Source organism: Siphateles boraxobius, unplaced genomic scaffold, assembly GCF_051911475.1.
Source record: "Siphateles boraxobius isolate OS27281-9 unplaced genomic scaffold, OSU_SipBor_1 19, whole genome shotgun sequence".
In the NCBI taxonomy this organism is placed as follows: Eukaryota; Metazoa; Chordata; class Actinopteri; order Cypriniformes; family Leuciscidae; genus Siphateles; species Siphateles boraxobius.
The window spans coordinates 22,075,609-22,099,531 of NW_027508799.1; the positions used below are offsets into that span (position 1 = coordinate 22,075,609).

Consider the following 23,923-nt stretch of genomic DNA (forward strand, 5'->3'; position numbering starts at 1 on the left):
TAAAGCAAACACAAAAAAACTGTTATTTTTTATTTATTTTCAATAATAATGAACAGGATAAGCAACCTCAGTTGAATACACTGCGGTAAACAAACTTGGCTCTTGAGTTGTCAAGACTGTGACTGTGAGCAAAGCAATGTACTAACAAGCAACATCCAGTTGATCAAAGGATCCAAACCATGTCTTTGTACATTGTCAAACTGAGAATGTTGTACAGAATAGATAATAGTCCACACATCCAATGCTAAGAATGCATGATTTTAAACAAAAACCGCTAGTGGAAAATGCAAAACAAATAGTAATGAAAACATATTTTAAAAAAAACATTTAAATTCATATGGATGACGCTTCATTTGGCAGTGATAATTATATGAAGCCATAGGATCTGGCAAGCACAAGTGGCGTGTTTTGGGTTAAGACAAATGTATTACACAATACAAGGCATGTCTCAGGTTCACCCAACATGCAAAGCTGTAGGGGACATTTAGATGACTGGACAAACATATCCTGAGAGGACCAGGATACTCACAGCATTTATTAGGCTTTTATAAAAGAATAATTGTCACTTAGCAACAAAAAAAAATGCACTTGACCGTTATGTAAGTAATAGAAACATTGGCTAGTAAAAAAAAGCATGCAAATTAAAACTCTTATACCTGTTCTGCACTCAAGAGTCACAACTGCAATAACATAGATCCCATAATCAGTATTTCTTGTTAAAATTCCCAAAAGCCTGCATTATAAGTCAGCCATCATTACCTGACCTTGATCAACAAACCCAGTTTGTTCCAGCTTTTTAGTCAAAAATAATCCAGACACAATGCATGACACTCAGAGCAACTATGTATATCTACAGATATCAGATTTGGTATAATTATTTTGAATATAAATCGTACCCAGTTACAGGACGCGGTATTGTGGACATGAAGAGATCTGTCTCACTGATAGTACAATTGACATTTAACCATCACAAAATTGACAATTTTCTACATCTGTTTTCTGCCTTCGAAAATAAAAAAATATCATCTTTAGCAGTTACAAATCTACTACAGAAAAGATTGCCTCAAGTATAGCTGGAGCACTTGGTTTCACAGCAGTCATCATTTTGCAGGTGGATATGGAGATATAGAAATTGATGCTGCAACATGGTTGAATCAAGTTTGGGAGAAAAAAAGGCTTTAAAGAATATTCGCTCCAAATGCTGCCTTGTTTTTACCGGTCTGCTCATAAACAGATGCAAAAACCCACACTCGGGCAGCTTTTTGGCAACCCTGATGCTCCCTCGAGTGCAACTGCCATGTTTTGGGGGATTGAATTCATTTGAGGTCTTGCTCTCAAACTCATTTAATACTGCTTCTCCATCTCTCACTATGGTGGTTGTGCCTGAGGAACGGTGAAGAGCAGAGAAGGGGTGCTGGCAGGGTGGGCTAAGTTCTAGGATTTGTCTGAGGTGTTTGGTCACTGTTTCTCATCCGTGTTCTGCCCATTCCATTAGTAAAGACGCTTCTCATAACTATGGATACAAAAGAAAATAGTTTCAGAGGGTGATACTGATCTTAGCTTTGACATATGAAGGTAGTGTTGAGCACTGGCACCCTCTGGTGACTTACGAGTGAAGTCCATGTACACCACCCTCCACCTGAGCAGACATGGTCCTCTTCTCAAACTTCAGCTCTCCAGAATACATCATGGAGCTAAATATGTAACAGTGTAGGAATTTTTATAGTGCATGAAACCAAACCAAATGCACAATAAAACACGGGCACATACTTACCGGAGCACAGAGAGGCTTTTCGCGCCAATGTCTTGGCAGCCGTGTTGGATTCCAGCAATGAGGTATGGGGCAAATTTATGGATTGAGCCTTTATCCTGCACAGAACCTGAAACTCCTTGAGCCACCTTCACCTTATCACCCTCACTGCCAAGACAGCCAATCAGCACACAGAAAGAAAGCTCATGTAATGATAATATATCATATACTGCACACTGAGTCACATAATATGTTTGTTAGGAACGGCAGCCTGTATGCAGCGCAGTATTAAGATAGTATTTCATTCTGTGCTTCCTATTACTGAATAATTTATGTCCAGTGAACAGTGTACTACACAAACACACACTACCACACACCTGAAGTATCGTTTTTGGCTGCTGGTGTTTTTTTCCATGGCATCTAGTGAGCCCATTCCTCTGTATTTCTTCAGTCGCACCCCATCTGAAAAGAAATACTCGCCTGGAGCTTCTGTGGTGGCGGCCAGCAGAGATCCCATCATAACTGCAGATAGAATACATTTGTTTCATGTAAACAGACATGTTTTTTTTTACTTTAACTGTTAAAAGTGAACTCCAGCAAATATTACCTGTCGATGCCCCCAGGGATAGGGCCTTCACCACATGGCCGACCGTCTGGATGCCACCATCTGCGATGACCGGCACCCCAAATCTTCGAGCGTATTCTGCCACCTTATACACTGAGGTGCCCTGAGGTCGCCCACATGCCATGACTACGGGAAACAGAAATGGACACTCTTCAGTAAGTTTTTTAAATCCTCATGCTGAAATCAACTGTAAATCCACATTTTAAAGCTGATATTTTTAAAATTATGCCCACACTCCCCTAGGGGTTTGCCAGTTTGTATCCCAGGCAACATGTGGGTAATATGTTGAATGTATGCGTGTGAGATTAACTCCCAACCTTCCTGTGTGATGCAGATTGAACCACAGCCCATTCCCACTCTCAACGCATCCACACCTGCGTCTATCAGATTCTTCGCCTGAGCTGCTGTAACCACTTCAGAGAGAGAGAGAGAGAGACTGAAGTCAGAGAGAACAAGAGAGAGCAACTGCTTATTGTGGTAATATAATCTTATATTCACCATTTCCTCCCACAACCTGCAGCTCTGGGTACTTCTGCTTGATGTAATGGATCATATCAATCTGGTATACAGAGTTGCCTTGTGACGAATCCTAAAAAAACAAATAAAAATGAGATACCGCAGTGATACTAGTGGTAGGGAGGTAGGTATACTTTATGGTCCCAATGGGAAATTTGTTTTCGGCTCACGAATACAGCCACTGCAGCACCAGACATATAAAACAAACACAATACATAAGATAGGCTACACATTCACAAACAAGTAGTTGGCCTCACGCCTCCCTCTGCTGTATACACTGGAAAGCAATTGAGCCTTTGCAAAGACCCGCCCCCCTTATTTACTGTCGCTATGTCCGACAAGTTACGCCGCTCTCACGCACACACCATGGTCTCACGCAGTGAAAAATACATTGCGGATAAGAGAGGAGACTGACAATACGCTGACAGACAGGACAGGCAAGGTTACTTTTCGGTTACTTTTGATATTAAACATATTAAACAAAGTCTCACCTTTCAAATTTGGTCATTTTTAAAAAGAAATTTAAACAATAAATACCATTTTGTGGCTCTTTAATGTGTCGTGACAGATCGCTGTAGAGCCTCAGTTAAAGCTGCGAGTGAACCGATCATGTCTTCCTTCTAGTTCATTTATAGCATCAAATAAACATGAATGAACATAAGAAGGAATGTTGTTTTAACCGCTGAAAGGCGTCAGTATATTCAGTTTTTCAAGTTCAAATCCTCCCATGTTAATCTACTAACTCTCCTGACTGCTTTGTCGGACAAAATGGCGGATGGCGAAGTATGATTGGTCAGATCACCTGTCAATCAAGCTCCCTGCGAAGGGTCAATTGGCATCCTGCCACTCTATACACTGGAAAGTGATTAGAATCACACTGCTCTATACACTACAGGTTAATTGGCGCCACACCACTCTATACACTTGAAAGTAGTTGGCATCACACCACCCTATACACTAGTGGCGCAGATACCTCACACTTCACATTTAATAGACACCAAAATAATGTCCCACAGTTTTGGTTTTACATTTATCTTGAAGATAATCCCCCTTCAAGCATTAATAAACCAACATGCAGCACCGGATTTAATTTCATTTTTAAATTTATAGTGGCTTTGACCTACCAGAACCACTACATCTACCCCAGACTGCGTGATCAAGTCCAGACGGTATTTGTCGTCATCACGGGTGCCGATGGCGGCACCACACAACAGCTGTTTGCGAGAATCTTTGGAGGCTAGAGGATAGTCCCTGTTCTTTTTCAGGTCTGTGCGGGCAATTATGGCCACCAGTTCATCCTTGTCATTCACGATGGGCAGCTTACCTGTACAAGTAAACAAATATAACCTATTGAGGCCTTTTAAAATGGTTTAATACTATATTTTATACCGTTTCCTGTGGGTGGAGGAGGTCCAAAGGGCTAAAAGTACAAATTCGATACTTTTATAATTCAGTTAAATGGAGTTCAATTGCATCTGTTGACTATGGTTTGTGTTTGGGTGTTCTCACCTTTTTTGCTGCGTTGCAGGATATCATTGGCCTCTTTCAGTGTGACACCAGCAGGAGCAACAACAAGATCCTCTCTTTTAGTCATGGCCTAGAAAACAATTAGTTACACAGCCATAAAGGTACAGTATGCCAAGCACTGATATTATAGTACATGGTGACACTTTACAATAAGGTTCCATTTGTTAACATTAGTTAATTATATTAGTTAATGACTCATTTCGTGAACTAAACCATTTAATTATTCACCCTCATGTCGTTCCGAACCCGTAAGACTTTTGTTCATCTTCGGAACACAAATGAAGATCTTTATGAAATTTGAGAGCTTTCTGTACCTCCATTGACAGCTAGGCAACTGAAACTTTGACGCTCCAAAAAGTGATCATAAAACTAATCCATATGAATTGACATGTTTAGTCAAAATTTTCTAAAGAGATTGCTTTATATGATGATGAATTGAATTGAATTTAGGCTTTTATTTATTATTTTTATTCTCGTTACGCAACACGTTTGAGCTTCCGCAAGAACCAATGAGGTTCATTATTGTATGTTGCGCAGCAAGTTCGAGCTTCAGCAAGAGGTTTGTTCTCTACAGCACAGAGTATACATGCACTCTCTGGGTGTGTGTGTGTGTGTGTGTGAGGGATAGGCTATACTCGATAATGTCAAATCGCACATGGTTAAAACAACAATTACGATATTAACGCAGACGATATATATCATACACCCCTATATTATATTATATTATCATGTGCTCTAATACAGTATATACAGTACATTGCCATTTAAAAGAGTGGGGTCAATGAGATTTTTTTAATATCATGGTTTCCACAAAAAATAAGCGATTTAATAAGCTGTTTTCAACATCGATAATAATAAGAAATATTTCTTGAGCATTAAATCAGCATATTACAATGTTTTCTGAAGCATAATATGACACTGAAGACTGGAGTAATGATGCTGAAATTTAGCTTTGCATCACATGAGATAAATTACATTTTAAAAATGTATTCAAATTGAAAAGTTTTTTTAAATTGTAATGATATTATTTCACAATATTACTGCTTTTACTGTATTTTTGATCAAATAAATGCAGCCTTGGTGACCATAAGAGACTACTTTCAAAAACGTTAAATCGTAACCCCAAACTTTTGAACAGTAGTGTAGATGCACACGATCACAAAGGCAGTCTTACCTCCTCTAGGGGTTTGCTATTGTCTTTCTCAGACAGGAAATCGATGTCTCGTGATGTGACGATGCCGACCAGTTTGCTGCCCATCTTGCCCGTCTCCGTTATGGGGATTCCAGAGAATCCATGTCGAACTTTTGCTTCAAGTACATCACCTACAGTGTGACGAGGACTCAGGACCACTGGATCAGTGATGAAACCTTGCTCAAACCTCTGCAGGAACAAATATTAATAGGTATAAACGCACACAGAATACACCAACCTTACATTAAACATTTATGAAGGGTGACGCAGTCTTACCTTCACTTTGCGCACCTCGTTGGCCTGAAACTCTGGGGTGCAGTTATGGTGAATGATGCCAATTCCTCCCATCAGCTGAGCAACAAGTCATAAATATACAAATTAATGATTGACAGATGTCAGTCTAATCAAAATAGGGGATCTAAGAGGAACTTACCGCCATGGCGATGGCCATTGAGGATTCAGTAACAGTATCCATAGGAGAGGAGATGAGTGGGGTCTTCAATGTGATCTTCTTGGTTAATGCTGAGGTTAGGTCCTTCATAAAACATCATAAAAAAAAAGGGGAAAAAAGTCAAACATTATTTCTTTGAATAAAACAAAGGTGACCGCATTTTGACTGATCTGTTTTATGTCTGGCCACTAGAGGCAGAAAGGCATCAATATCATATCAGAACTACTTCAAAGAACACCACATATAATTCTGTGCATGTGTGTAAAAGTAAATGCAAACCAAAATAATGAAAAGTGGGTGGTTGGGGATAAAATAAGGTTGCAGTGAAGGCCCGAAGGCCGTGACCTTCATTTATACACCAGTGCTGAGAACTGTTCCTCTAACTCTGATAAGCTAGCAAACATTCCCCTTGCAACCTTCTCCGTGCCGATACTAACAGCCAAAGTTCCCAAAATATATGCTTTCACATTCACACCGGTGGGGGAGAGTGGCCTCATGGGAAAACAGACACCATAGTGGGAAATTTCCCAAATCTATGGTTCAGTGAAAGCTAGTTTGTAAGGTCTCAAAGAAAAGTCAGACACAAAGACATTGAAGCTGTTATTACACCAGCCTACGCAAACCCAAATAGCAGTTTCAGTTTCAATCTTGGTCATTGTGGCAATTCCTTTTGTTTTGAGCTTCGACCTCATTTATTTCATTATTATATTCAAGGGATCTTTAAAGCCCTACTCTGCGCCAAAGGTAATTTAAAAAAAGAAAACAAAAGATAATACAGCAGAATGTTCAAAGTTCATTAAATTGTAATGAGTGTAGGTGGATTATTGCATACAAAAGAAAAAATAGAACACAATTCAAATTAAGGGGAGAAATAGCAGCTGGTTTACGAGTAATTCAAAAGTGCTGAATCAATGTTACAAAAGTCAAATATAGTCACAATAAGTGAAGTGGAACACAGTTAGGGAAAATCCTTGGTCGCATCCAAAATTTGGGACTAAATATAACATTTTTGATCATTAAAATTAGTGAATTGCTAAATTTAAAATAAATATGTACCACAATTTTAAAATACATAATTCGATAGACCCTCAAAATTTAGACATTATTTTAGGATTTTAATCGTTTTAATTGTAACTGTTACTTTTGTAAGGGCCATACAGACATTTGATAGATTTAAAACTAGGCACTTTTCAAGCTAGGTTACAGTGAGCAATGAGACAAAAGAGACAGCCATTTAGCTAAAAAAAGTGAGTGCAGAGAAAACACAGACGGGTAGTTTAAACGGACACGTCATTATAAAAACAAACCGAATGAGTGAATGAGTGTGTGGAGGACACAGGCTAGACGACTCACCACTTCATCTGAGGTGAAGTCAATAAAGCCAGGCAAGATCAGGAAGTCACTGCAAATGAGACAGAGAGAGAAAACAATCAGAGACCAAGAATCAAATCATATACATTCTCTTGGAAGAGAAACGCAGTCAGTTTTAAAAACACTACTGTTTAAAAGCTTGGGGTCTGTAAGATTTTTTTATTAATGTTTACGAAGAAGTCACTTGTGTTCACCAGGCTGCATTTATTTAATCAAAAATACTGTAAAACTATTATGAAATAATAGTACTACAATTTTTATATTTTCAAAACTGCTGAATTTTCAGCATCGTTACTCCCGTCTTAAGTGTCACACGATCCTTCCGAAATCATTCTAATATTCCGATTTGGTGCTCAAGAAAAACATTTCTTATTATTATCAATGTTGAAAACAGTTATTCATATTTTTGTGGTAGTCATGATAACTTTTTCCAGGATTCTTTGATGAAGTTCAGAAGAACAGCATTTATTTGAAATAATTTATAGTACGTGTACGTAGAGTGCTCTGGCCTAAGAAAGTACTTGGGAATAAAAGATAAAACAAGTCTTTACTGTCACATTTGATCAATTTAGTGCATTATTTTTGAATACAAGTATTCATTTCTCTCTTAGAAAAAAAATATTACTGACCTCAAACTTTTGAACAGAAGTACATATCTCCTAAAAGTTAAATTTGTCAACCTCTACCATTTAAATAGCCTCAAAACTAACAGACATGAGAATTTATTTTCAGGAGAGGAGGACGTTTTTTCAGATCAACATTCAAGCGTAATGAAAACCTGATGCTTACTGCTTGATTCGTGACATCTTAAATCATGAGAAGCTCTAAATCAAGTGTGGTTCTTGAGGTGAGCTTGAAAAACATCTGAGGCACAGGCACATTCTGACATGCCCTACATGACCCATACCCGGTCTTTATACTTAAATCTACAGATTTTACTCATACAAACAAAAGGTAGCTGTCTGGCAGAGGATCAGCGTGCGTAAAAAAGAAAAGGGAGAGGCAGAGGCAACTTTAAGGACACAAACATATTTTCCCTTCCGCTTGTGGTGGGCTAAAAAAGGAGTCTGTATCGGTTGGGACAGGGCGGGGTGTCTCTGTGCCCACATGTGCTGGCCACACACTCTAAACAACAACACAGGGTGAGAACATCAGGAAAAGCCAGAATAAATGAGGCTGTAAGGGCAAAACAGACAGCTGTCCTGATTAAACGTGCTAAAATCTAGATATTTTGCCAAACAAATCCAACAATTGTTTTACAAATCCAGGAACATTGCAGGGAAAAATATTTGTTACACCATGTCCTATATAGGCACGGATAAGAAGTAGCATCAAGCGATAAAAGCACTTTTCCACATTAATCTAATTGTATCCTAATAAGCTGTGAATTGACATTTCTTTGGTTGATTTCTATTTGTCATGTAGTGCCGCCCAGCAACTGCCATGGCCACATCCACAATGAAATCTGATTGGTCTAGAATCCTGTTCAGCATAACATTTTTGGTGATGTTGTTTTGTCACTTTCTGCGTTTACAGACAAATGACTTAAAAGACTCTAATCTACATTTGCATCTATGATAATCGATTAGTAAACTCGCTGAATTTGCTGAATAATACAACAGCTCTACAGTCTCTCTGTTGGAACAAGAAGTCTCAGTTTTAGATGACTCAGACTATAAACTTCACTAGACACAAAGACGGTACAGACTGAAACCCAGACTCCCTCCAAATATGCAGAAGTACACTGCCAAATTTCACCAAAGACATGCTGACTACCGCTTTATACAAACCAACTCTGAACAGACTCAGGTAACATGATGATCCACTAAACCCTACATTTACTTATGGTATTTTGATAGAATTCTATATAGTGTCTCCTAATTGTTCAGCTATATTAGGTTTTAATGAAGCGGTTCCATAATCCAGTTGTGGCTTCAATATGAGTTGAATTATCCATAATTTGAAGAGAAATGACATCTGACTGAGTAATCCACAGCATAACTCCTATTTCTTTTCATTTAACATCATTAGTGAAGTCATTCTGCCTCACTCTACTTTCATTCATTGATTTAACATGCATGTTCTTTCCCCGACTAAAAAAAGCCATTTGGATTAGCATGGATTTTAGGTTCTGCAGTTTTATTTCAATTGATTATAATCTTGAGCAATATTCAATAAGGAATAGGAGGCAGACATCTTAGCCAGTTGGTAGAAACGGGAGGCTTTTAGGTTGCAAGAGGGGTTGATTTATAAATTATATTTCTAGCATCATAATACATTTATAGGCAACAATGGCTCCATCCTTGTTAACTTAAAATGCAACGTTGGGACCAATTACTTTTAAGTTAATCATATTCAAGAGATGAATTCAACAAATTAAGCAAATAGTCCTTTGCTAGTATAAATTTAAAACAAAATAGTACAGTATACTATAAATAACTTAATTTTCATTATACATTTATAGTATCGATGCATTCTTAAAGGGACATTCCACCCCAAAATAAATTCAAATCAAAACCTGCATGAGGTTTTTTCTTCTGTGAAACATAGGCTAAATTAATATATTTTTAGAAATGTCTGGGGGTTTTCCCCATATAATGGCAGTCAATAGTAACCAAAACTGTTTTCCAAAACTATTCAAAATATTTTCCAACAGAAGAAAAAGGGTGAGTAAATGATGTTTAGATGAACTACCTCATAAAAATTAAATCAAATATGTGAAATACATTTTTAAATCAGATTTGATATTAATCTATGTGCTGCCTGTTGAAACATTTTAATGTAATTTGAATAAGTGCATTTAACTGATAAACAGCTCAATGAACAGCTAGCTTCATAGAAGTAACAAAGAGAAAATCAGGATTGTGCATTTTAATTTGGCAAAAAACATTGAAAAGGCCTCTGAGTCGGTTAATGTTATAAATGAAGGAGTCATCACAAAGAGTACAACAAACCTGCAAAGTAACATATAGATGAGACATCTCGCATCAATACAGCAGAGGTCTGAGCCTCATGTGTCACATGCCCTACAAAGAAAAAACTGTGCAAACACATGCGTGCGTTACACAAATCGATTCAACACATGCATACATGTGTCAAATCTATGGGTGGAGGGTGCATTGGGGTGGTGTGGGGGGGGGGTCTTCGTCACAAATGTGTTTTTTTTTACAACAACCCCCCCCCCCCCCCCTCCTTACATGAGGCCAGCGTGAGGACAGTCATGCGGCCCACGATGCATCCCTACACGCTTTTGATTACAGATAAGACAGTTATAAAGCTGGACCTTTCACCTTGTAATTTAAATCTTAAAAGCGGCACTGTTCATGAACTCACTGTGTACTAATGTCACTCCTCAGGTCACAAGTTTGACTCCATTACAATGCATTAAGGGTACAAAGAGTGAAGACATTCATATACATAAAGTCAAACATGATACCATTTACTCTCCCTCATGTTGTTCCAAACCTGAATGACTTTTTTTTTTGTCCTTACTAAATATTTTGAAGGACTTTGACTTTCCTTGTAAGGCACAAGGGACAGTAAATGATGACAATTTTCATTTTTGAGAAAACTATCCCTTTAGTTTCTTAGAAAACCAAATCAGCTTGTATAAATCAATCATGCAAACTATAAATATAACCTGGCTTAACCAGGCTAATTTATATAATATATATGGCACAGATTAGAGCTGAAACCATGTTTCCCCACCAGTGATTGAAAGCAAAATCTTTTGATTGTCTCCCAACAGCAAGGACCCTAAATAGACCATCCTGACTAGATGCAGCTGGAACGCTTGCATCACTAGAAGATGATGTCATGAAGGGCAGTGTTACTCACTTGTAAGTCATACCGTCCCCCATAGAGCAAAGCTCTTCTGCCGTGAGTCCGTCTCGGACAGACTGCTGTTCTGATCTGTAATGTGGATGCCCATTACATACGCACAGAGTATCACTCAGGGAGAGGAACCCAATGAAAAGTACTTACTTGTAAGTTAGACCATCTCCGATGGAAAAGAGCTGCTGGGCAGACAGTCCATCGTCAGGTATGTAGCCTGTTCCTCCACTTATCAGATAGTCTGCCATACTGGAAAGGGAAATACACAAACACAACCTGTAAGTAACACACACTTCTCTTCAGTGCCAACCAGCCACTTTGCTTTTGATTCTAAAGTCCAATCATCCAATCACTATTTATAGTGGAATTCTATGTATAAAGCTTATAGAATTTACACTATAACTTCAATCATTTCTGCACTTACTTACACTTGACTGCAGTCTAGTTCTGCAAGTAAAAATACAATTAATTTTCTCCATAGGGGAATTGATTTTTAACAACTTCCTACAGTGACCTACGATGTTGTTAATCTATGGTTTATGCTTTTGTTGAAGCCATCAGTTTGCACTATTTCAACTTATCTTTTAGGAATCATGTTTAACAGTAGAATTCTTGGAGAAAAACTACATTACCCATTATTCTGCAAAGAAAGCTCCACCAATCAAGAGAACTTTTTTGAAGTTAGGGTTAGACTACTGGAGTACATTACAAGTAAATACTATTTCTGTCTTTCTACTTTAAAATTTCATGTGTAATTCAACATGTTACATGCCATTTCTTTGTCATTATTTGTGAAGTTTACTACCAATTTTTCAATGAAAATTGTTTCTCCACCAAACTTTTTTTCAGTGCAACTGGTCTTTGTTCTTCCCTCAATTTCGAACTATTTATTCGTTTATATTAAACATTAACAGTGGTGACCAATGTAAATAACGATAACCTGAAAGCAGGAAGGCCAACAGCTGATAAATATAAACACAATACCGAAGTTCACTAAAGATATTTGACTAGGCCAATAGTGTCCAATCAGGCAAGTTCAGCTCTAACCCTAAATAAACACACCTGAACTAGCTAATCAAGTAAGATGTTTGAAATTACTTGAAACCTGCAGACAGTGGGTTGGAGCTGAACTATTCAGGACGGTCGCCCTCCAGACGCAGGTTGGACACTACTGGACTAGTTTACAGGTAGATTTTGGAAAGTTATTAACTTTGATTTTAAAATATTCAAAATATCTGCTATTTTCTTTTTTTACTGTGTTGCTGTACTTTGTGACAATAAGGATGCCATAGTTTTTTATGGAGTCAAACTGTTTAAATAGCTGATATTTGTCTATTTTTATAAACTGTGCCAGTGTCAATGTTTTTATTGATTCTGGCTGAGGTCGATAATCTAAATGCCCAAGTATCAGCTGATATGCAGTTGTTTTTAATCCATAATCAGCCACGCGCTATTGTCCCATTACGACCAAATATCTGTGGATATTAAAGTCAATCAATCTCAATTTGTTTTAACGTTCATTTTAAATCTTAGCACTATTCTTTTGCTGCTTTGAAAGCTCTAGTATTTACTCCAGGAAATGCATTTCTGATCCATTTTATTTGAGTGAAAAGCACATTCAGAAGCGTGTCGTCACCAGGAAGCGTCGCATATTCTCTATTAAACCACATGTTACGAAGCGTGGAAGATTAACAGTGTTGGCAACAAGACGTTTGGTTTTCATTCTGAAAACACACTCGATTGACAACCATATCGATGCTGCGCCGTTACCTACTAACATTATTCCATCTGCACGCGCGATATAAAAATATAAAGAACAGATGTTGACACGTGCACATTGCACAGAAACGATAAATCATGGATTTTGTCTTTGAACGCAGTAATCGCACTCGCACTACTGGCCCGCTGACCTATATTGAGTAGGCTACATTAAATGTAAGCCAGGGAAACCCGGAGTCTCCATATCGAAATCAAAAGCAACCTTTCACCTGGTTAAGATGTTCTTTGTTTAGAGCTCGTACAGCAACACATTTCTAAAAGCAGCACATTTCAACTGATACTCGAGTAAATATGAATTCAAACCTTCTCTGTCTGTAGATGAGCACGCGTGTTTCTGGTGCTGATGCGCGTGAGATGAAAAACCTAGTTTACTGTTATCTAAAAACGGTTTGTGCCTCTATACAGACTATTTCCCCAGTTTTCAGATCCTTCAGATGGTCCCGTTTGAATTGAGGTTTTGTGATGAGTCTGGCTTTATGTGGAAAGCGAGGCAGACACAGAGAGAGCGCGTCATATCCTCACAGCTCCATATCCACGTGGTGACGCGACAGCACGGTTAACTCTTTCATAACCGCAACATTAGTCTGTCTGTATTACTGTATTATTTATGTACCCTATACTGCATGCTTAACCTAGTGGACATTTTTTTGTTTACATAATATGTGTGCGTAGGTAGGCCTACGGTGTATAATTATTTTTTAAAAATACACGCACATGCATATGTTTAAGAAAAAAAATATTTATATATAAGTTATGTATGTGTGTGTGTGTGTGTATATATATATATATATATATATATATATATATATATGAAAATATTTCTTAAATATATAGCCTAAATGCATATGTGTGTATTTATATATACAAAATCATTAAACGCCTTACACACATTATGTAAACAAACTTTTATTTTGGATGCAATTAATCATTGCCCAGCACCTAAATAAATGTATTAAAGTGTACTTGAAATACATTTATTTATGCTAAGTATACTACAAATACATTTACATATTTATGTGCTTAATGTAAAGACCCTGCAATTGCTCTTTTGGTATACTAAATTGGTAAAGTCTGCTAAATAGGAATTACTAATTTTGTACTAATGCACTTAGTGCTGAGGTCAAACTAAAGATAAGGTATATTTGATTGTGTTAAAGAAGAACTAGTGCAGGTATACTTTGGGGACATTTTAAATATCTTGCATTTAAAGACCGATACTATACAGAGATCATATCCTTACTAATAGTGATGTTAAAACACGTTTTAGGCCAAACTTTACTCCAAATAAAGTTTAATTATTATATTTATATCAGTCATTTTTCAAGTGATTTGTCAGTAAATATGTGAATGGATTTGTAGTATACATAGTATGAACAAAAATTATTTTTAAATACATTTTGGTGTTTTTTTTCACTAGGGTGGCTATATATTGGTAAATGACAATTAAGGATGCCCAAGATATTAAAAAGGTGAAATCTTTTAATGATATGCTTTAAAACACATGTGCCTTGAAGTTCTTGAAATGCTATTTTCATTCATGTTGTTGTTAGTTTTTTTTTTACATAAATTTGATTTAAATACTCTTTTATTCTTTAAAAAGCTTTTCTTGAGTGCATGTGAATATGGACATGCTGCAGCCCCACATAAATATCAAACTAGCCTTGTATTGAAGTATTGACAATGTATGAACTTCATTTATGTGTTTAAAAAAATAATAATTCAGACATATACCCATTTTTTTTATTTTTCTCTCCTGTCTCATGAGAGGACTTGAATAAATGCATAACGTGCAGAGACTGGACACATGGAGGCCTTGGTAATTGTCTAGCACCACTGCTAGATTTAAAAGTCAGCCACAACCAATTACCAGATGCCAATTGCTAAAGGATGACAGTGCTTAAGGAAATTTACAATATTCCCTCCATTGACTGGCCAGCACATTCCCCACCCAATTTTCTTTTAATCAAATCAGTAATAGTCGTTTAATGTGCGTATTAACGCTTTCTTTTGTAAAAACTCTTTATTTCCTTTATCCATGTTTTTAGACTTTTCTGACACCCCTAGTCAAAATGATCAGAGGTAATGCAAATGTGAGTAGTAATCCCATGATTCCCCAGGGAGTTTTAGACCAGCAGGGTGAGATGGGAAGTGCATGTGGGTTTGTATCATTTATTTAGACAAGTAAAGTCACAGTACAGACAATCAGTATGGCTCCATTGTCTAAAAGTGGCAGTGTGTGTTTGTCAGAGGCTTCAGCCATTAAAATCTCTGACCCTTGTCTCCTCCCATCACAACAGAGAGGTGAAGCAGTTATATGTACCTCTGCGGGTCAGTGGACATGTGGGTCAGAATATCTTCCTGCACCAGCAGCTATTTCAGTGTTTCTGACCCATTTGGACTTTGTCAGGACTTCACACTCAACTGGATAGCTGGAGAAGACTGATCTGCTGTGCCCAGAATAGCTCTTTTAAAGGCCAACATTTGTTGACCCTGCATCAGATTTTAAGTTTTTAAGAAGCCTATTTTATCCCCTAGTCTTGATGGATTAAAGATTAGATTAGAACGAGCCTTGCATTTAATTAAATGATGACAGGAGGGGATTTATCTTCCAAGTTGCATGCATTTAAAAAAAAAAGAATCAAGCTCAGAAGACATTGTGAGGCTCAAGTCTCAATTAGCACGGCCTAAATCAGACGTAGCTTTTATTCGTACCAATAACATGTCTGTGACTTTTGTGATCTTACCTGTCCGGAAAACCTGCTTGTAAGCATTTAACCGTGTAGCGTTGGGCTGCAGACTCGTGTCCGCGCACATGAGGGACGGCTGGAAAGCCATTTGGAGAACATTCAGTGCTGTTAATCATCTCATGGTTCATCTCCTGTTTAAAGTCTTCTGGAATCCCCTCCATCTCTGTCCAGTTTAGGTATAAAGTCTGTGCACTGTTCATTGCCAAAACAAATCCAACCAGTCCAAGCTAGTCTCGTGGCTGAGTGCAAATACAAACGATGGTCTCTGAATCCAATTCAAAGTAGCACAATCATGGATTCAAGATTCAGAGGTGGGAAAAAAATGATTTAAATACAAAACCTAAAGTGGTCTATCTCCCTGTAAATACAGAGTTAAAAAGCACTCTCATGTCTCCGGGATCCCGTGTTTGATGAGGTGAGCAGTCAGTTTTGCTTTGACTGAGCTCTTAGCCAGGGTGAGTGAGTTCCCAGGAACTGTGGATCCGAGCTCTACGCACCTGCTCACATGGAGACACGGGTGTCGCCTTGGAGATATTCCCACCTCTGAATCCCTCTGGCCCATGCGTGTTCAAGTGCTGGTATAAAAGGAGGACCGGGAAGGAGGGATTTAGAAATAAACTAGAGATAGTAAGAGAATGTTCAAGCCTGAGGGTGTTCCAGACTAGGACAGTGAAGAGATAGAAAGCAGTGTTTTGTGCTCGCGGTCTCTCTCCTTTGTGGCTTTAGCTGTGGTTCTGGTAAGAGCACATGTCACTCTCACAAAGAGGATTGGAGATTTAGACCTGGGGACCATTAAGATGAGAAAGACACTTCACTGTCTGTGTAGTATAAATGTGTGCATATAGAGCTGCTTCCATGAAAGGCATAAAACAACCAGACAAACAAATGAGATCAAGCAGGCAAACAAAACCAACTAGATGAAACCAATTAGCTGAAGCAAACTCAAAACAAACAACCAGACATAAACTATAGACAAAACAAGTAAACAGAACCAACTCGAGGAAAACGGACAAACAGATGAGATAAAACAAGAAAATGAAACCATTAAAACCAAACTAGATAAAACCAGACAAACAACTGAGATCAAGCGAGCAAACAAGACTAACCAGGTGAAAAAAATGAGCTGAAGCAAACTCAAAACATGGATAACAGACAAAACAAGTAAACATGGAAAAAAAACAAAAAAAAACCAACTAGATAGAACCAGACAAAAAAGATGAGATGAAACAAGAAAATGAAACCAAGAATAAACAAGATAAACTAGACAAACTAGATAAAACCAGACAAAATAAACAACCCAAAATTATAACATTTTGTCTGTCATTAGGGCATTCCTATCCTATGTGTTCTGTTTGCCTTTTACTGACCTAGTTAAAATCATCTAAGTATCTGATATTCTGGTCCCTATAGATATTGCTTAGTCTTTTATTTATTTATTTATTTATTTTTATTTATTTATTTTTTCCCCGTCTTCCAGGCGAAAATTATAAAATTGCATAACCCACCAATTTTGAAGTATCCATGTTCATAGCACTTCTCTATAAATAAGCATGCCTCACAATGACAAGGACACGGACTCCACGTCAAAACATAGTGTCATTGACCAGCTGATAATTGTTGTGCACTATAACAGATTTTTTTTTCCCCTGTATACTGTACGTCGTACTAAGCAAAAGCAGGTGGTTGCTGGTTGGAGACGGTAGCTTAGGCTGAAATCCTCTTAGACCTTATGAAAAAACAGTAGCTGACTGTCTTCAAAACCACACACACTAAACATGACACAGTGCATGCAAGACATTATGTAAAATCATTTATCTACATGGTTGTCTAAAATATGAGATGCATTTGTTGTCTCGTGGTTTCCATGATAATGAATCTTATGCACATTTTGTGGGAGTGCCATTTACTAAACAGAGTGTGACAGACTCATGACACCCTCCCTTTGCTCCTCATGTGTGTAAGGCAATTCAGTGCATTAAGGGAATTAGTGTGGGAGGGAGGAGGGTGAGCGGTGGTGTACATATACCCTACGTTAGGGGGGTAAAATGTACCCACAAAGATTGCAATATCTGAAATCCTTGTCCTTGTGGGAAAATTTGGTCCCCATGAGGAAAACCACTTTTAAATCAAGTAATCAAGTGATGTTTTTGAAAATCTAAAAAAAATGCAGAAAGTTTTTCTCTGATGGTTAGGGTTAAGGGATAGGAATATACAGTTTGTACAGTATAAAAATCATTGTTTATGCAATGTCCCCATTAAACATGGAAAACCACTATGGGACCCTCATCACGTCTTTTACAATTTTACTTGCAAAGATGACAAATGGAACGTATATTTTTCCTGATTAACTGCAATACCGTATAATACTATATTCATCTCCCCTTACAAAAAATACTATATAAGAATACCATTTTAAAGTACTACGGTATTTACATGGTATTGCCTACATGTCCAAAAACAACTTTTTGATACATAATTTTGTGCTCCCTCTAGCGACCATGTATGGTTATTTCGAAATCTCCAATTTCTCTTTCCACCAATAGAGGGATGCATAGACCATTTTAAAATGGTTGTATATTGTCCCTATGATATTACTCTCTGTCACTGTTTGCAATTCAAAAGCCCAATTAAGTATTTGATCAGTCATCAACTGTAATTGGTACACAATATAATTATAAATATTAAGGCTGGGTATTGACACAAATTTCACAATTCGATTCGATTTCGATTCACAAGCTTGCAATTCGATTCGATTCAATATTAATTATTATAGATATCAGGTAGGCTACAATATATGGCAAATTCTCAAGGAAAACAAATCTCTTAACTAATGCTGTAAACTATCGGAGTCAGTTGTAGCCTACAAGGCTTCATTAGCCTACTATAATATTGAAGGTAAAAATGAACTGATTTGTATACAAACACTTAAATTACACTTGTTTATTTTTATAATTAAAATAAACATTTAAATGGTGGCTGTCATAAAAACTTGCCAGATTATTCAAACATGCATTAAATATTGAAGAACATTAAAAATTATAATGACTATGTTATATGGTACATATATTTAGTAAAATGCTCCTCTCTAGAGTGAATTTTTCTAGCTGACTAACGAGTTCATGGTCACTGCACTGGATATGTTTTTCCTGAGGTAAATGTGACGTTACATGACATTTGTTTGCAAGCTGATTTACTGACGTCTTTCCACGGTTGAAACACTGATTGAGCGATTGCATGTAACATGATATCGATAAGTTGTACTCTATCTTTTAACACACTATCAGATTCATGTTCATTTCGCGTTGTAACTGATATTATTAAGGCGGAAGAGAAGAACATGTGCACTCCTACTCCTTGTGCTGCTTCTCTTGAGCTGAGCTGCTCCAGAACGATCTCACGCCACAGCGCCTAAAAGGTATTTATGTTTTTTAATTTCGTAAGAAAATAGACATAATTTGAAATCTGAGACTTTGTTTCATATCAATAGTAAAAAAAAAACACAAAGATTATTGGATGGGATGCGCGCTACAATGTTCTATTCATTCATCAACTAAAAACAGGATGACTAGCCTAATCGATTCTTGGGATTTAAGAATCGATATCGATTCGTAAAAGAGAATGAGAATGGATTAAAATCGAGAAATCGATTTTTTTTTTACCCAGTCCTAATATATTAACCTATGCCAGCTGTAATGGCTAATGGAAAGTTTTGGTTCAAAGATGTTTTAGTCACTTTCACTTGTTCTCACACATTTTCTTCTGATGACTCAAAATAGCGCATCCTGTTTCACTGGAATAACCAATGAGTTCATGGGTCTTTTAATGACTGACTGATGTTAATAAAACGTTGAATCCGCAGGTTTTATAGTTTCTTTGCATAATAGATTAAATCAAAGATTTCACTGAGTCATAGCTAATGGCAGTCTGGTTTATCTAAGCGAATCGATTCTTTTGAGCAGTTTCGATGAACCGTTCGAAAAACAATGCAATGATCATTTTACGTTCTGATGCAATTACGTCTTCACGCCTTGTCTGCCGCCTGGTTTGTTTCATGTGTTCCAGCTCATAAAACCATAACGTCACTTAGGATATGCGTTATAAAACTGTCATACAATTGGTGCAAACATATTTCCTACGCAGCATTTTATAACGTTCCCACTTTTTGCTATTAAAGTAACATGCTAAATTCGGAACCCCATAATAGGCTAGCTACTACTACTCTAACTTATTACATTAGTTAGATTAGTAGGCTATATTAGCCTATGCGGTGCCAAACTCAGCATTAACCTATACTTTTTCACGCTATTAATAAATAAATAGTCAGTGAGCCTTTCATTCGAGAACCGCTCGGACCTATCAGAACAGTTCGGACAAGTTAATCGGTTCAAACGGTTCATTAAAAGATCCGACTCAAAAGAACTGTTCTTTCGCATCACGGGAATTTCTACAGGTTATGTTGGAAATTCCCGAAGCATAGAAGGATTTGTCATTAAAAAAGTAGAAAAGGGAAATCGGCTGCACAGCTGTAATAATTTCCAACACAAGCAGTTACATTCCTCTTGGTAAGAAAGAATAACATTTACTTTCCTCTTTTGTATTTTGTCAGTTAAGGTAGCTATTTGGGGCATTTTGTCTTGCATCTTAATGTAACATTTAAGTATTTCCCTTCAGCGAAACGTTATTTTCGTGCGGAATTTGATGTAGGCTATAGCTTATATAATCAAAATACACACGTTTATTATTAAATAATCGTATTCTTAAGTAATACTTCCGGTATTGCTGGGAAGCGTGGCTAATGTGTGCCTCTGTTGTTTTTATGGACACTCCAGTCCTGGACATTAACAGCGAATCATGTCTGGAATCGGCTTTGTGAAGATCTACTTTATCGGAACCGCGCTTTCCTTTCTGGTTGCTCTGTTTGGACTGGTTGATTCAGTCGGGGGTCTGATGTATCCTCAAGGATCCGACTGGGCAGACGACAGCTGGACAGAGAAACATTCGCACGGGTCTTCTCCATCACGGACTGCTGCCGCCGCCAACAACAAGCGCATCGGTTCGAGATGATCTGGATCTTCTCCATTGCCATCAGTGGCGAGTCTTTCATTGCACTATGAGAAATAATCGGTGTATTAAGGTTACTGGCATACTAAAACCTAATATGGAATTGTTTCCTCCATTACAATAGCCTAATGTGAGTTGTGTGAATCATGTGAAATATGAGACGATATGAAGAACACCATGATGTCTGCTGGTACTACAGATAGGAGAGACGTCACCTTGTTTGCTTGTTATTCTGGTTTCTGCAAAGAACTTTATGAAAAACACTTGCGGCAGTAATAAGAGAGGTTGAAAGCTTACAAATGATACCTGAACATGCCAGACTGCTGTAAAATATTGAAATCCCTTGTGCTCAAACTATTTTAAATGTTTTTAATATTTGTTAAATTTTTTTACTGTTTATATGAATGACAACTAAAATGTTAAAATCGTTTTTTTTTCTTCGTAACTTATGGGAAAAACTATTTTAACATTCTATTTGTCATTTTTCATATAAACATAGCTATATTTACTGAAATCTTTTTTTTTTAAATGTTTACAAAAAATGTTTATTTTTCTTGCTTTGTGGGTTAAGGAGGGTCTGAAATATATGCATTTTTTACTGAAACTCTGTTTTATATGCAACTGACTAAAAATGCATAGCCTACATTCGCACTATTTATCTCTTTTATGCATTAAAGATTTGCTAAACTTTATAAATTTATCGTGTGTGTGTACATAGTGTATTTATAGGCCTGTGTGTGTGTGTGTATATATACTGTAGCCTATATATATGTGTTGTCAAATCGATTAATCGCGATAAAATGTTTGTTTATAATTTGTGTGTGTGTTATATGTATGTTTGTAGCATATATATGTGTGTGTGTGTGATTTTAAGAAGGTTTTGTGACCATAATTCTAAAACTACACAAAATGGCAGATGAAGATCTTGTTATAGCCTATCCTGAAACAAACTGACCAGGGGCCTGTACAATGATGGTAGTTGAAAAAAAGTCAGGGTTACAGGATTAGTTTCGAGTTGACAAAACCAATCCAACCAGGCTTTGTTGGTACCATGATGCTGATCATCAACTTTCTGTCAACTCACGCTCTGAGTTTATGGGTTTAGGTGTGACATCAGTAACGAACAGCCAATCACATGCTGAGAAAGAGTGAAACTGCGATTTATTTCTCGCGAGAGAAGCAGCGCGATTCACTTCTCTCTTCTGCAGAATATTATGAGATTGAAAGATATTAAGAATTTAAACAAATTCACACAGCAAGAAGAAAATAGCTGTCTATGAAAGAGAACAACGAAAAGAAAAAGTCCTGCTATATTAGTGCAAATAAAAATTGAGAAGTTAGTTTATACAGTTGATAAAGGTATAGAGAGAATTGAACATTTAAGCTCTAGTCATTTTTTAGCTTTATTGATTCTACAGCGTATATAAAGGTTATATAAATATTTATTTAAACTGTGCTTAATAATACTTGATAAACAGAAATTGTACATGTGTGATTGATTAAGGGTAATAATTACATATCTAAATCATACAAAATTATTATTCTAAATAAGCTTTACTGAAAGCCAGATGAGTTTGTCTTTAAAAATCATTTGCTACGTAGTGACTTTTAATTTGGAGTAGAAACAGGTGGAGTGACTTTATCACATCAGACATGTCTCACTTTGCTCACAGCTGATTGGTCCAAGTTCGGTTTGCAACCTCTTAAACATTAAGGTTAGGTTAGACTTGGAGTGTAAGTTACTATGGCGATGAACACTGCTGAAAGCCAAACCACTTTCATGGTGCCTAAACCCCAGGGTTGGCGCAAACTAAACTGAAACGTATCTGGCTAGCCACCTAAACCCGCTTCATGGTATAGGCCACATGTGAAAACCTATAAGTGAGATCAGATGGCTGGAATGATTGTCTATCGTTGTTTAGGGTTCAGGTTTTCCTAAGTGAAATGTCTTTGCAAATCTGAAGTGGCAAACTGGCAGCTTTCAAAAGAACCTTGACGTAGTCTATTGTAATTGAGCAATACGATATATAGCCAAGCCTTTCCAGGAAAGATACAGCCCCACTTAATCAGAGGAAGTCATTGTTTTTTTCTCCTAATCAGTATTTCTTGTAATTCATTTTTAGTGTGTATGAGTTTATCTATACAGCTTTGCTTAGTCAGATTTGTCATCATTATTGCAAAGTGTTTCATATTTTGTCAGGATGACTTTTTCACATGGCATCATGAAGAGCTGAAGAACATGCAGTTCCAGTGAAGACTCCTTTAGCAAGGATACTTGACATTGTGTTAATTTATAAAAATGTGAAGTGAGTATTGTATTGGAGTATAACTAAAGATACAAATTACTAAAAGAAATGGAAAAAAATAGAACTTCTACAAGAAACTAATTGTTAAAATATCTACTATAATGTGATGACAATGCCCATTAAGTGCCCACAAGCAAATATGGCAACATACAGGCCACATACTTCAGTTCATTTTTACCAGGGCTGCGTCCGAAATCGCATAACCTCGCTACAGTATGTACTTATTTTGAATAAGTACTTACTTCGTCAACACTAAAAAAGTAGCTTCTATATAGTATGAATATTTGTAGTATGTAATGTGGACGTTACATTCACCATGCCATGTGACCAGCCGGCATCAATTTTGTCACATCACTGCCATTCACAAATTCCGTGGCCTCATGGGATAGTAAAGTGTCCATCGAATGCACACTCAGAATCACAGCGGTATAGATGGCCATCCGTGTTGCCTACTTTTTTATGAGTACTGTAAATTTGGACATACCTCTTTTGTCACATATTGTTTTTCGCTTACTATATAGTAGAGAAGTATGTGATTTTGGATGCAGCCCAGGTATTACACACTTCCTTGATTGTAATGTAGACTTGCATATTAGTTATGCCTGAAGGCTATATGGAGCAACAGTGCTCTCTTTTGGATAAGTCATGAACAGAAGTGTTCATGACACACACACACACACACACACACACACACACACATTTGTGTATAAACTCTCTTAAGCTTCAGTGTTAATACTCTCACTTCATATTATTTCTCCCCTTTT

The 23,923-nt window shown here is 37.1% G+C and overlaps 1 protein-coding gene and 1 long non-coding RNA gene across 4 annotated transcripts; one reads left to right on the forward strand and one right to left on the reverse strand.

The window, feature by feature from the left end:
- Positions 1 to 17: 17 nt before the first annotated feature.
- On the reverse strand, positions 18 to 13,597 carry impdh1b (IMP (inosine 5'-monophosphate) dehydrogenase 1b). Of its 3 annotated transcripts, XM_077234288.1 has the most exons (16): positions 13,349 to 13,597; positions 11,417 to 11,515; positions 11,270 to 11,344; positions 7,415 to 7,463; positions 6,044 to 6,145; positions 5,887 to 5,961; positions 5,593 to 5,799; positions 4,401 to 4,488; positions 4,016 to 4,215; positions 2,874 to 2,964; positions 2,693 to 2,788; positions 2,358 to 2,501; positions 2,128 to 2,272; positions 1,775 to 1,918; positions 1,611 to 1,694; positions 18 to 1,513 (listed from the first exon to the last, which is right to left on the reverse strand). In XM_077234288.1, the coding sequence occupies exons 2-16, from the start codon at positions 11,512 to 11,514 to the stop codon at positions 1,492 to 1,494; spliced, it is 1,620 nt and encodes a 539-aa protein (XP_077090403.1). In that variant the 5' UTR covers position 11,515; positions 13,349 to 13,597; the 3' UTR covers positions 18 to 1,491. The 3 variants fall into 3 exon arrangements, with proteins under 3 accessions (XP_077090403.1, XP_077090404.1, XP_077090405.1); XM_077234289.1 differs by lacking the exon at positions 11,270 to 11,344 and having other exon boundaries at positions 13,349 to 13,589; XM_077234290.1 differs by lacking the exons at positions 18 to 1,513; positions 11,270 to 11,344 and having other exon boundaries at positions 1,607 to 1,694; positions 13,349 to 13,525.
- A 6,616-nt stretch (positions 13,598 to 20,213) lies between these two features.
- On the forward strand, positions 20,214 to 21,549 carry LOC143741823 (uncharacterized). The gene is made up of 2 exons (XR_013205244.1): positions 20,214 to 20,354; positions 20,622 to 21,549. It is a non-coding gene; the product is annotated as an uncharacterized LOC143741823 (long non-coding RNA).
- Positions 21,550 to 23,923: the final 2,374 nt, after the last annotated feature.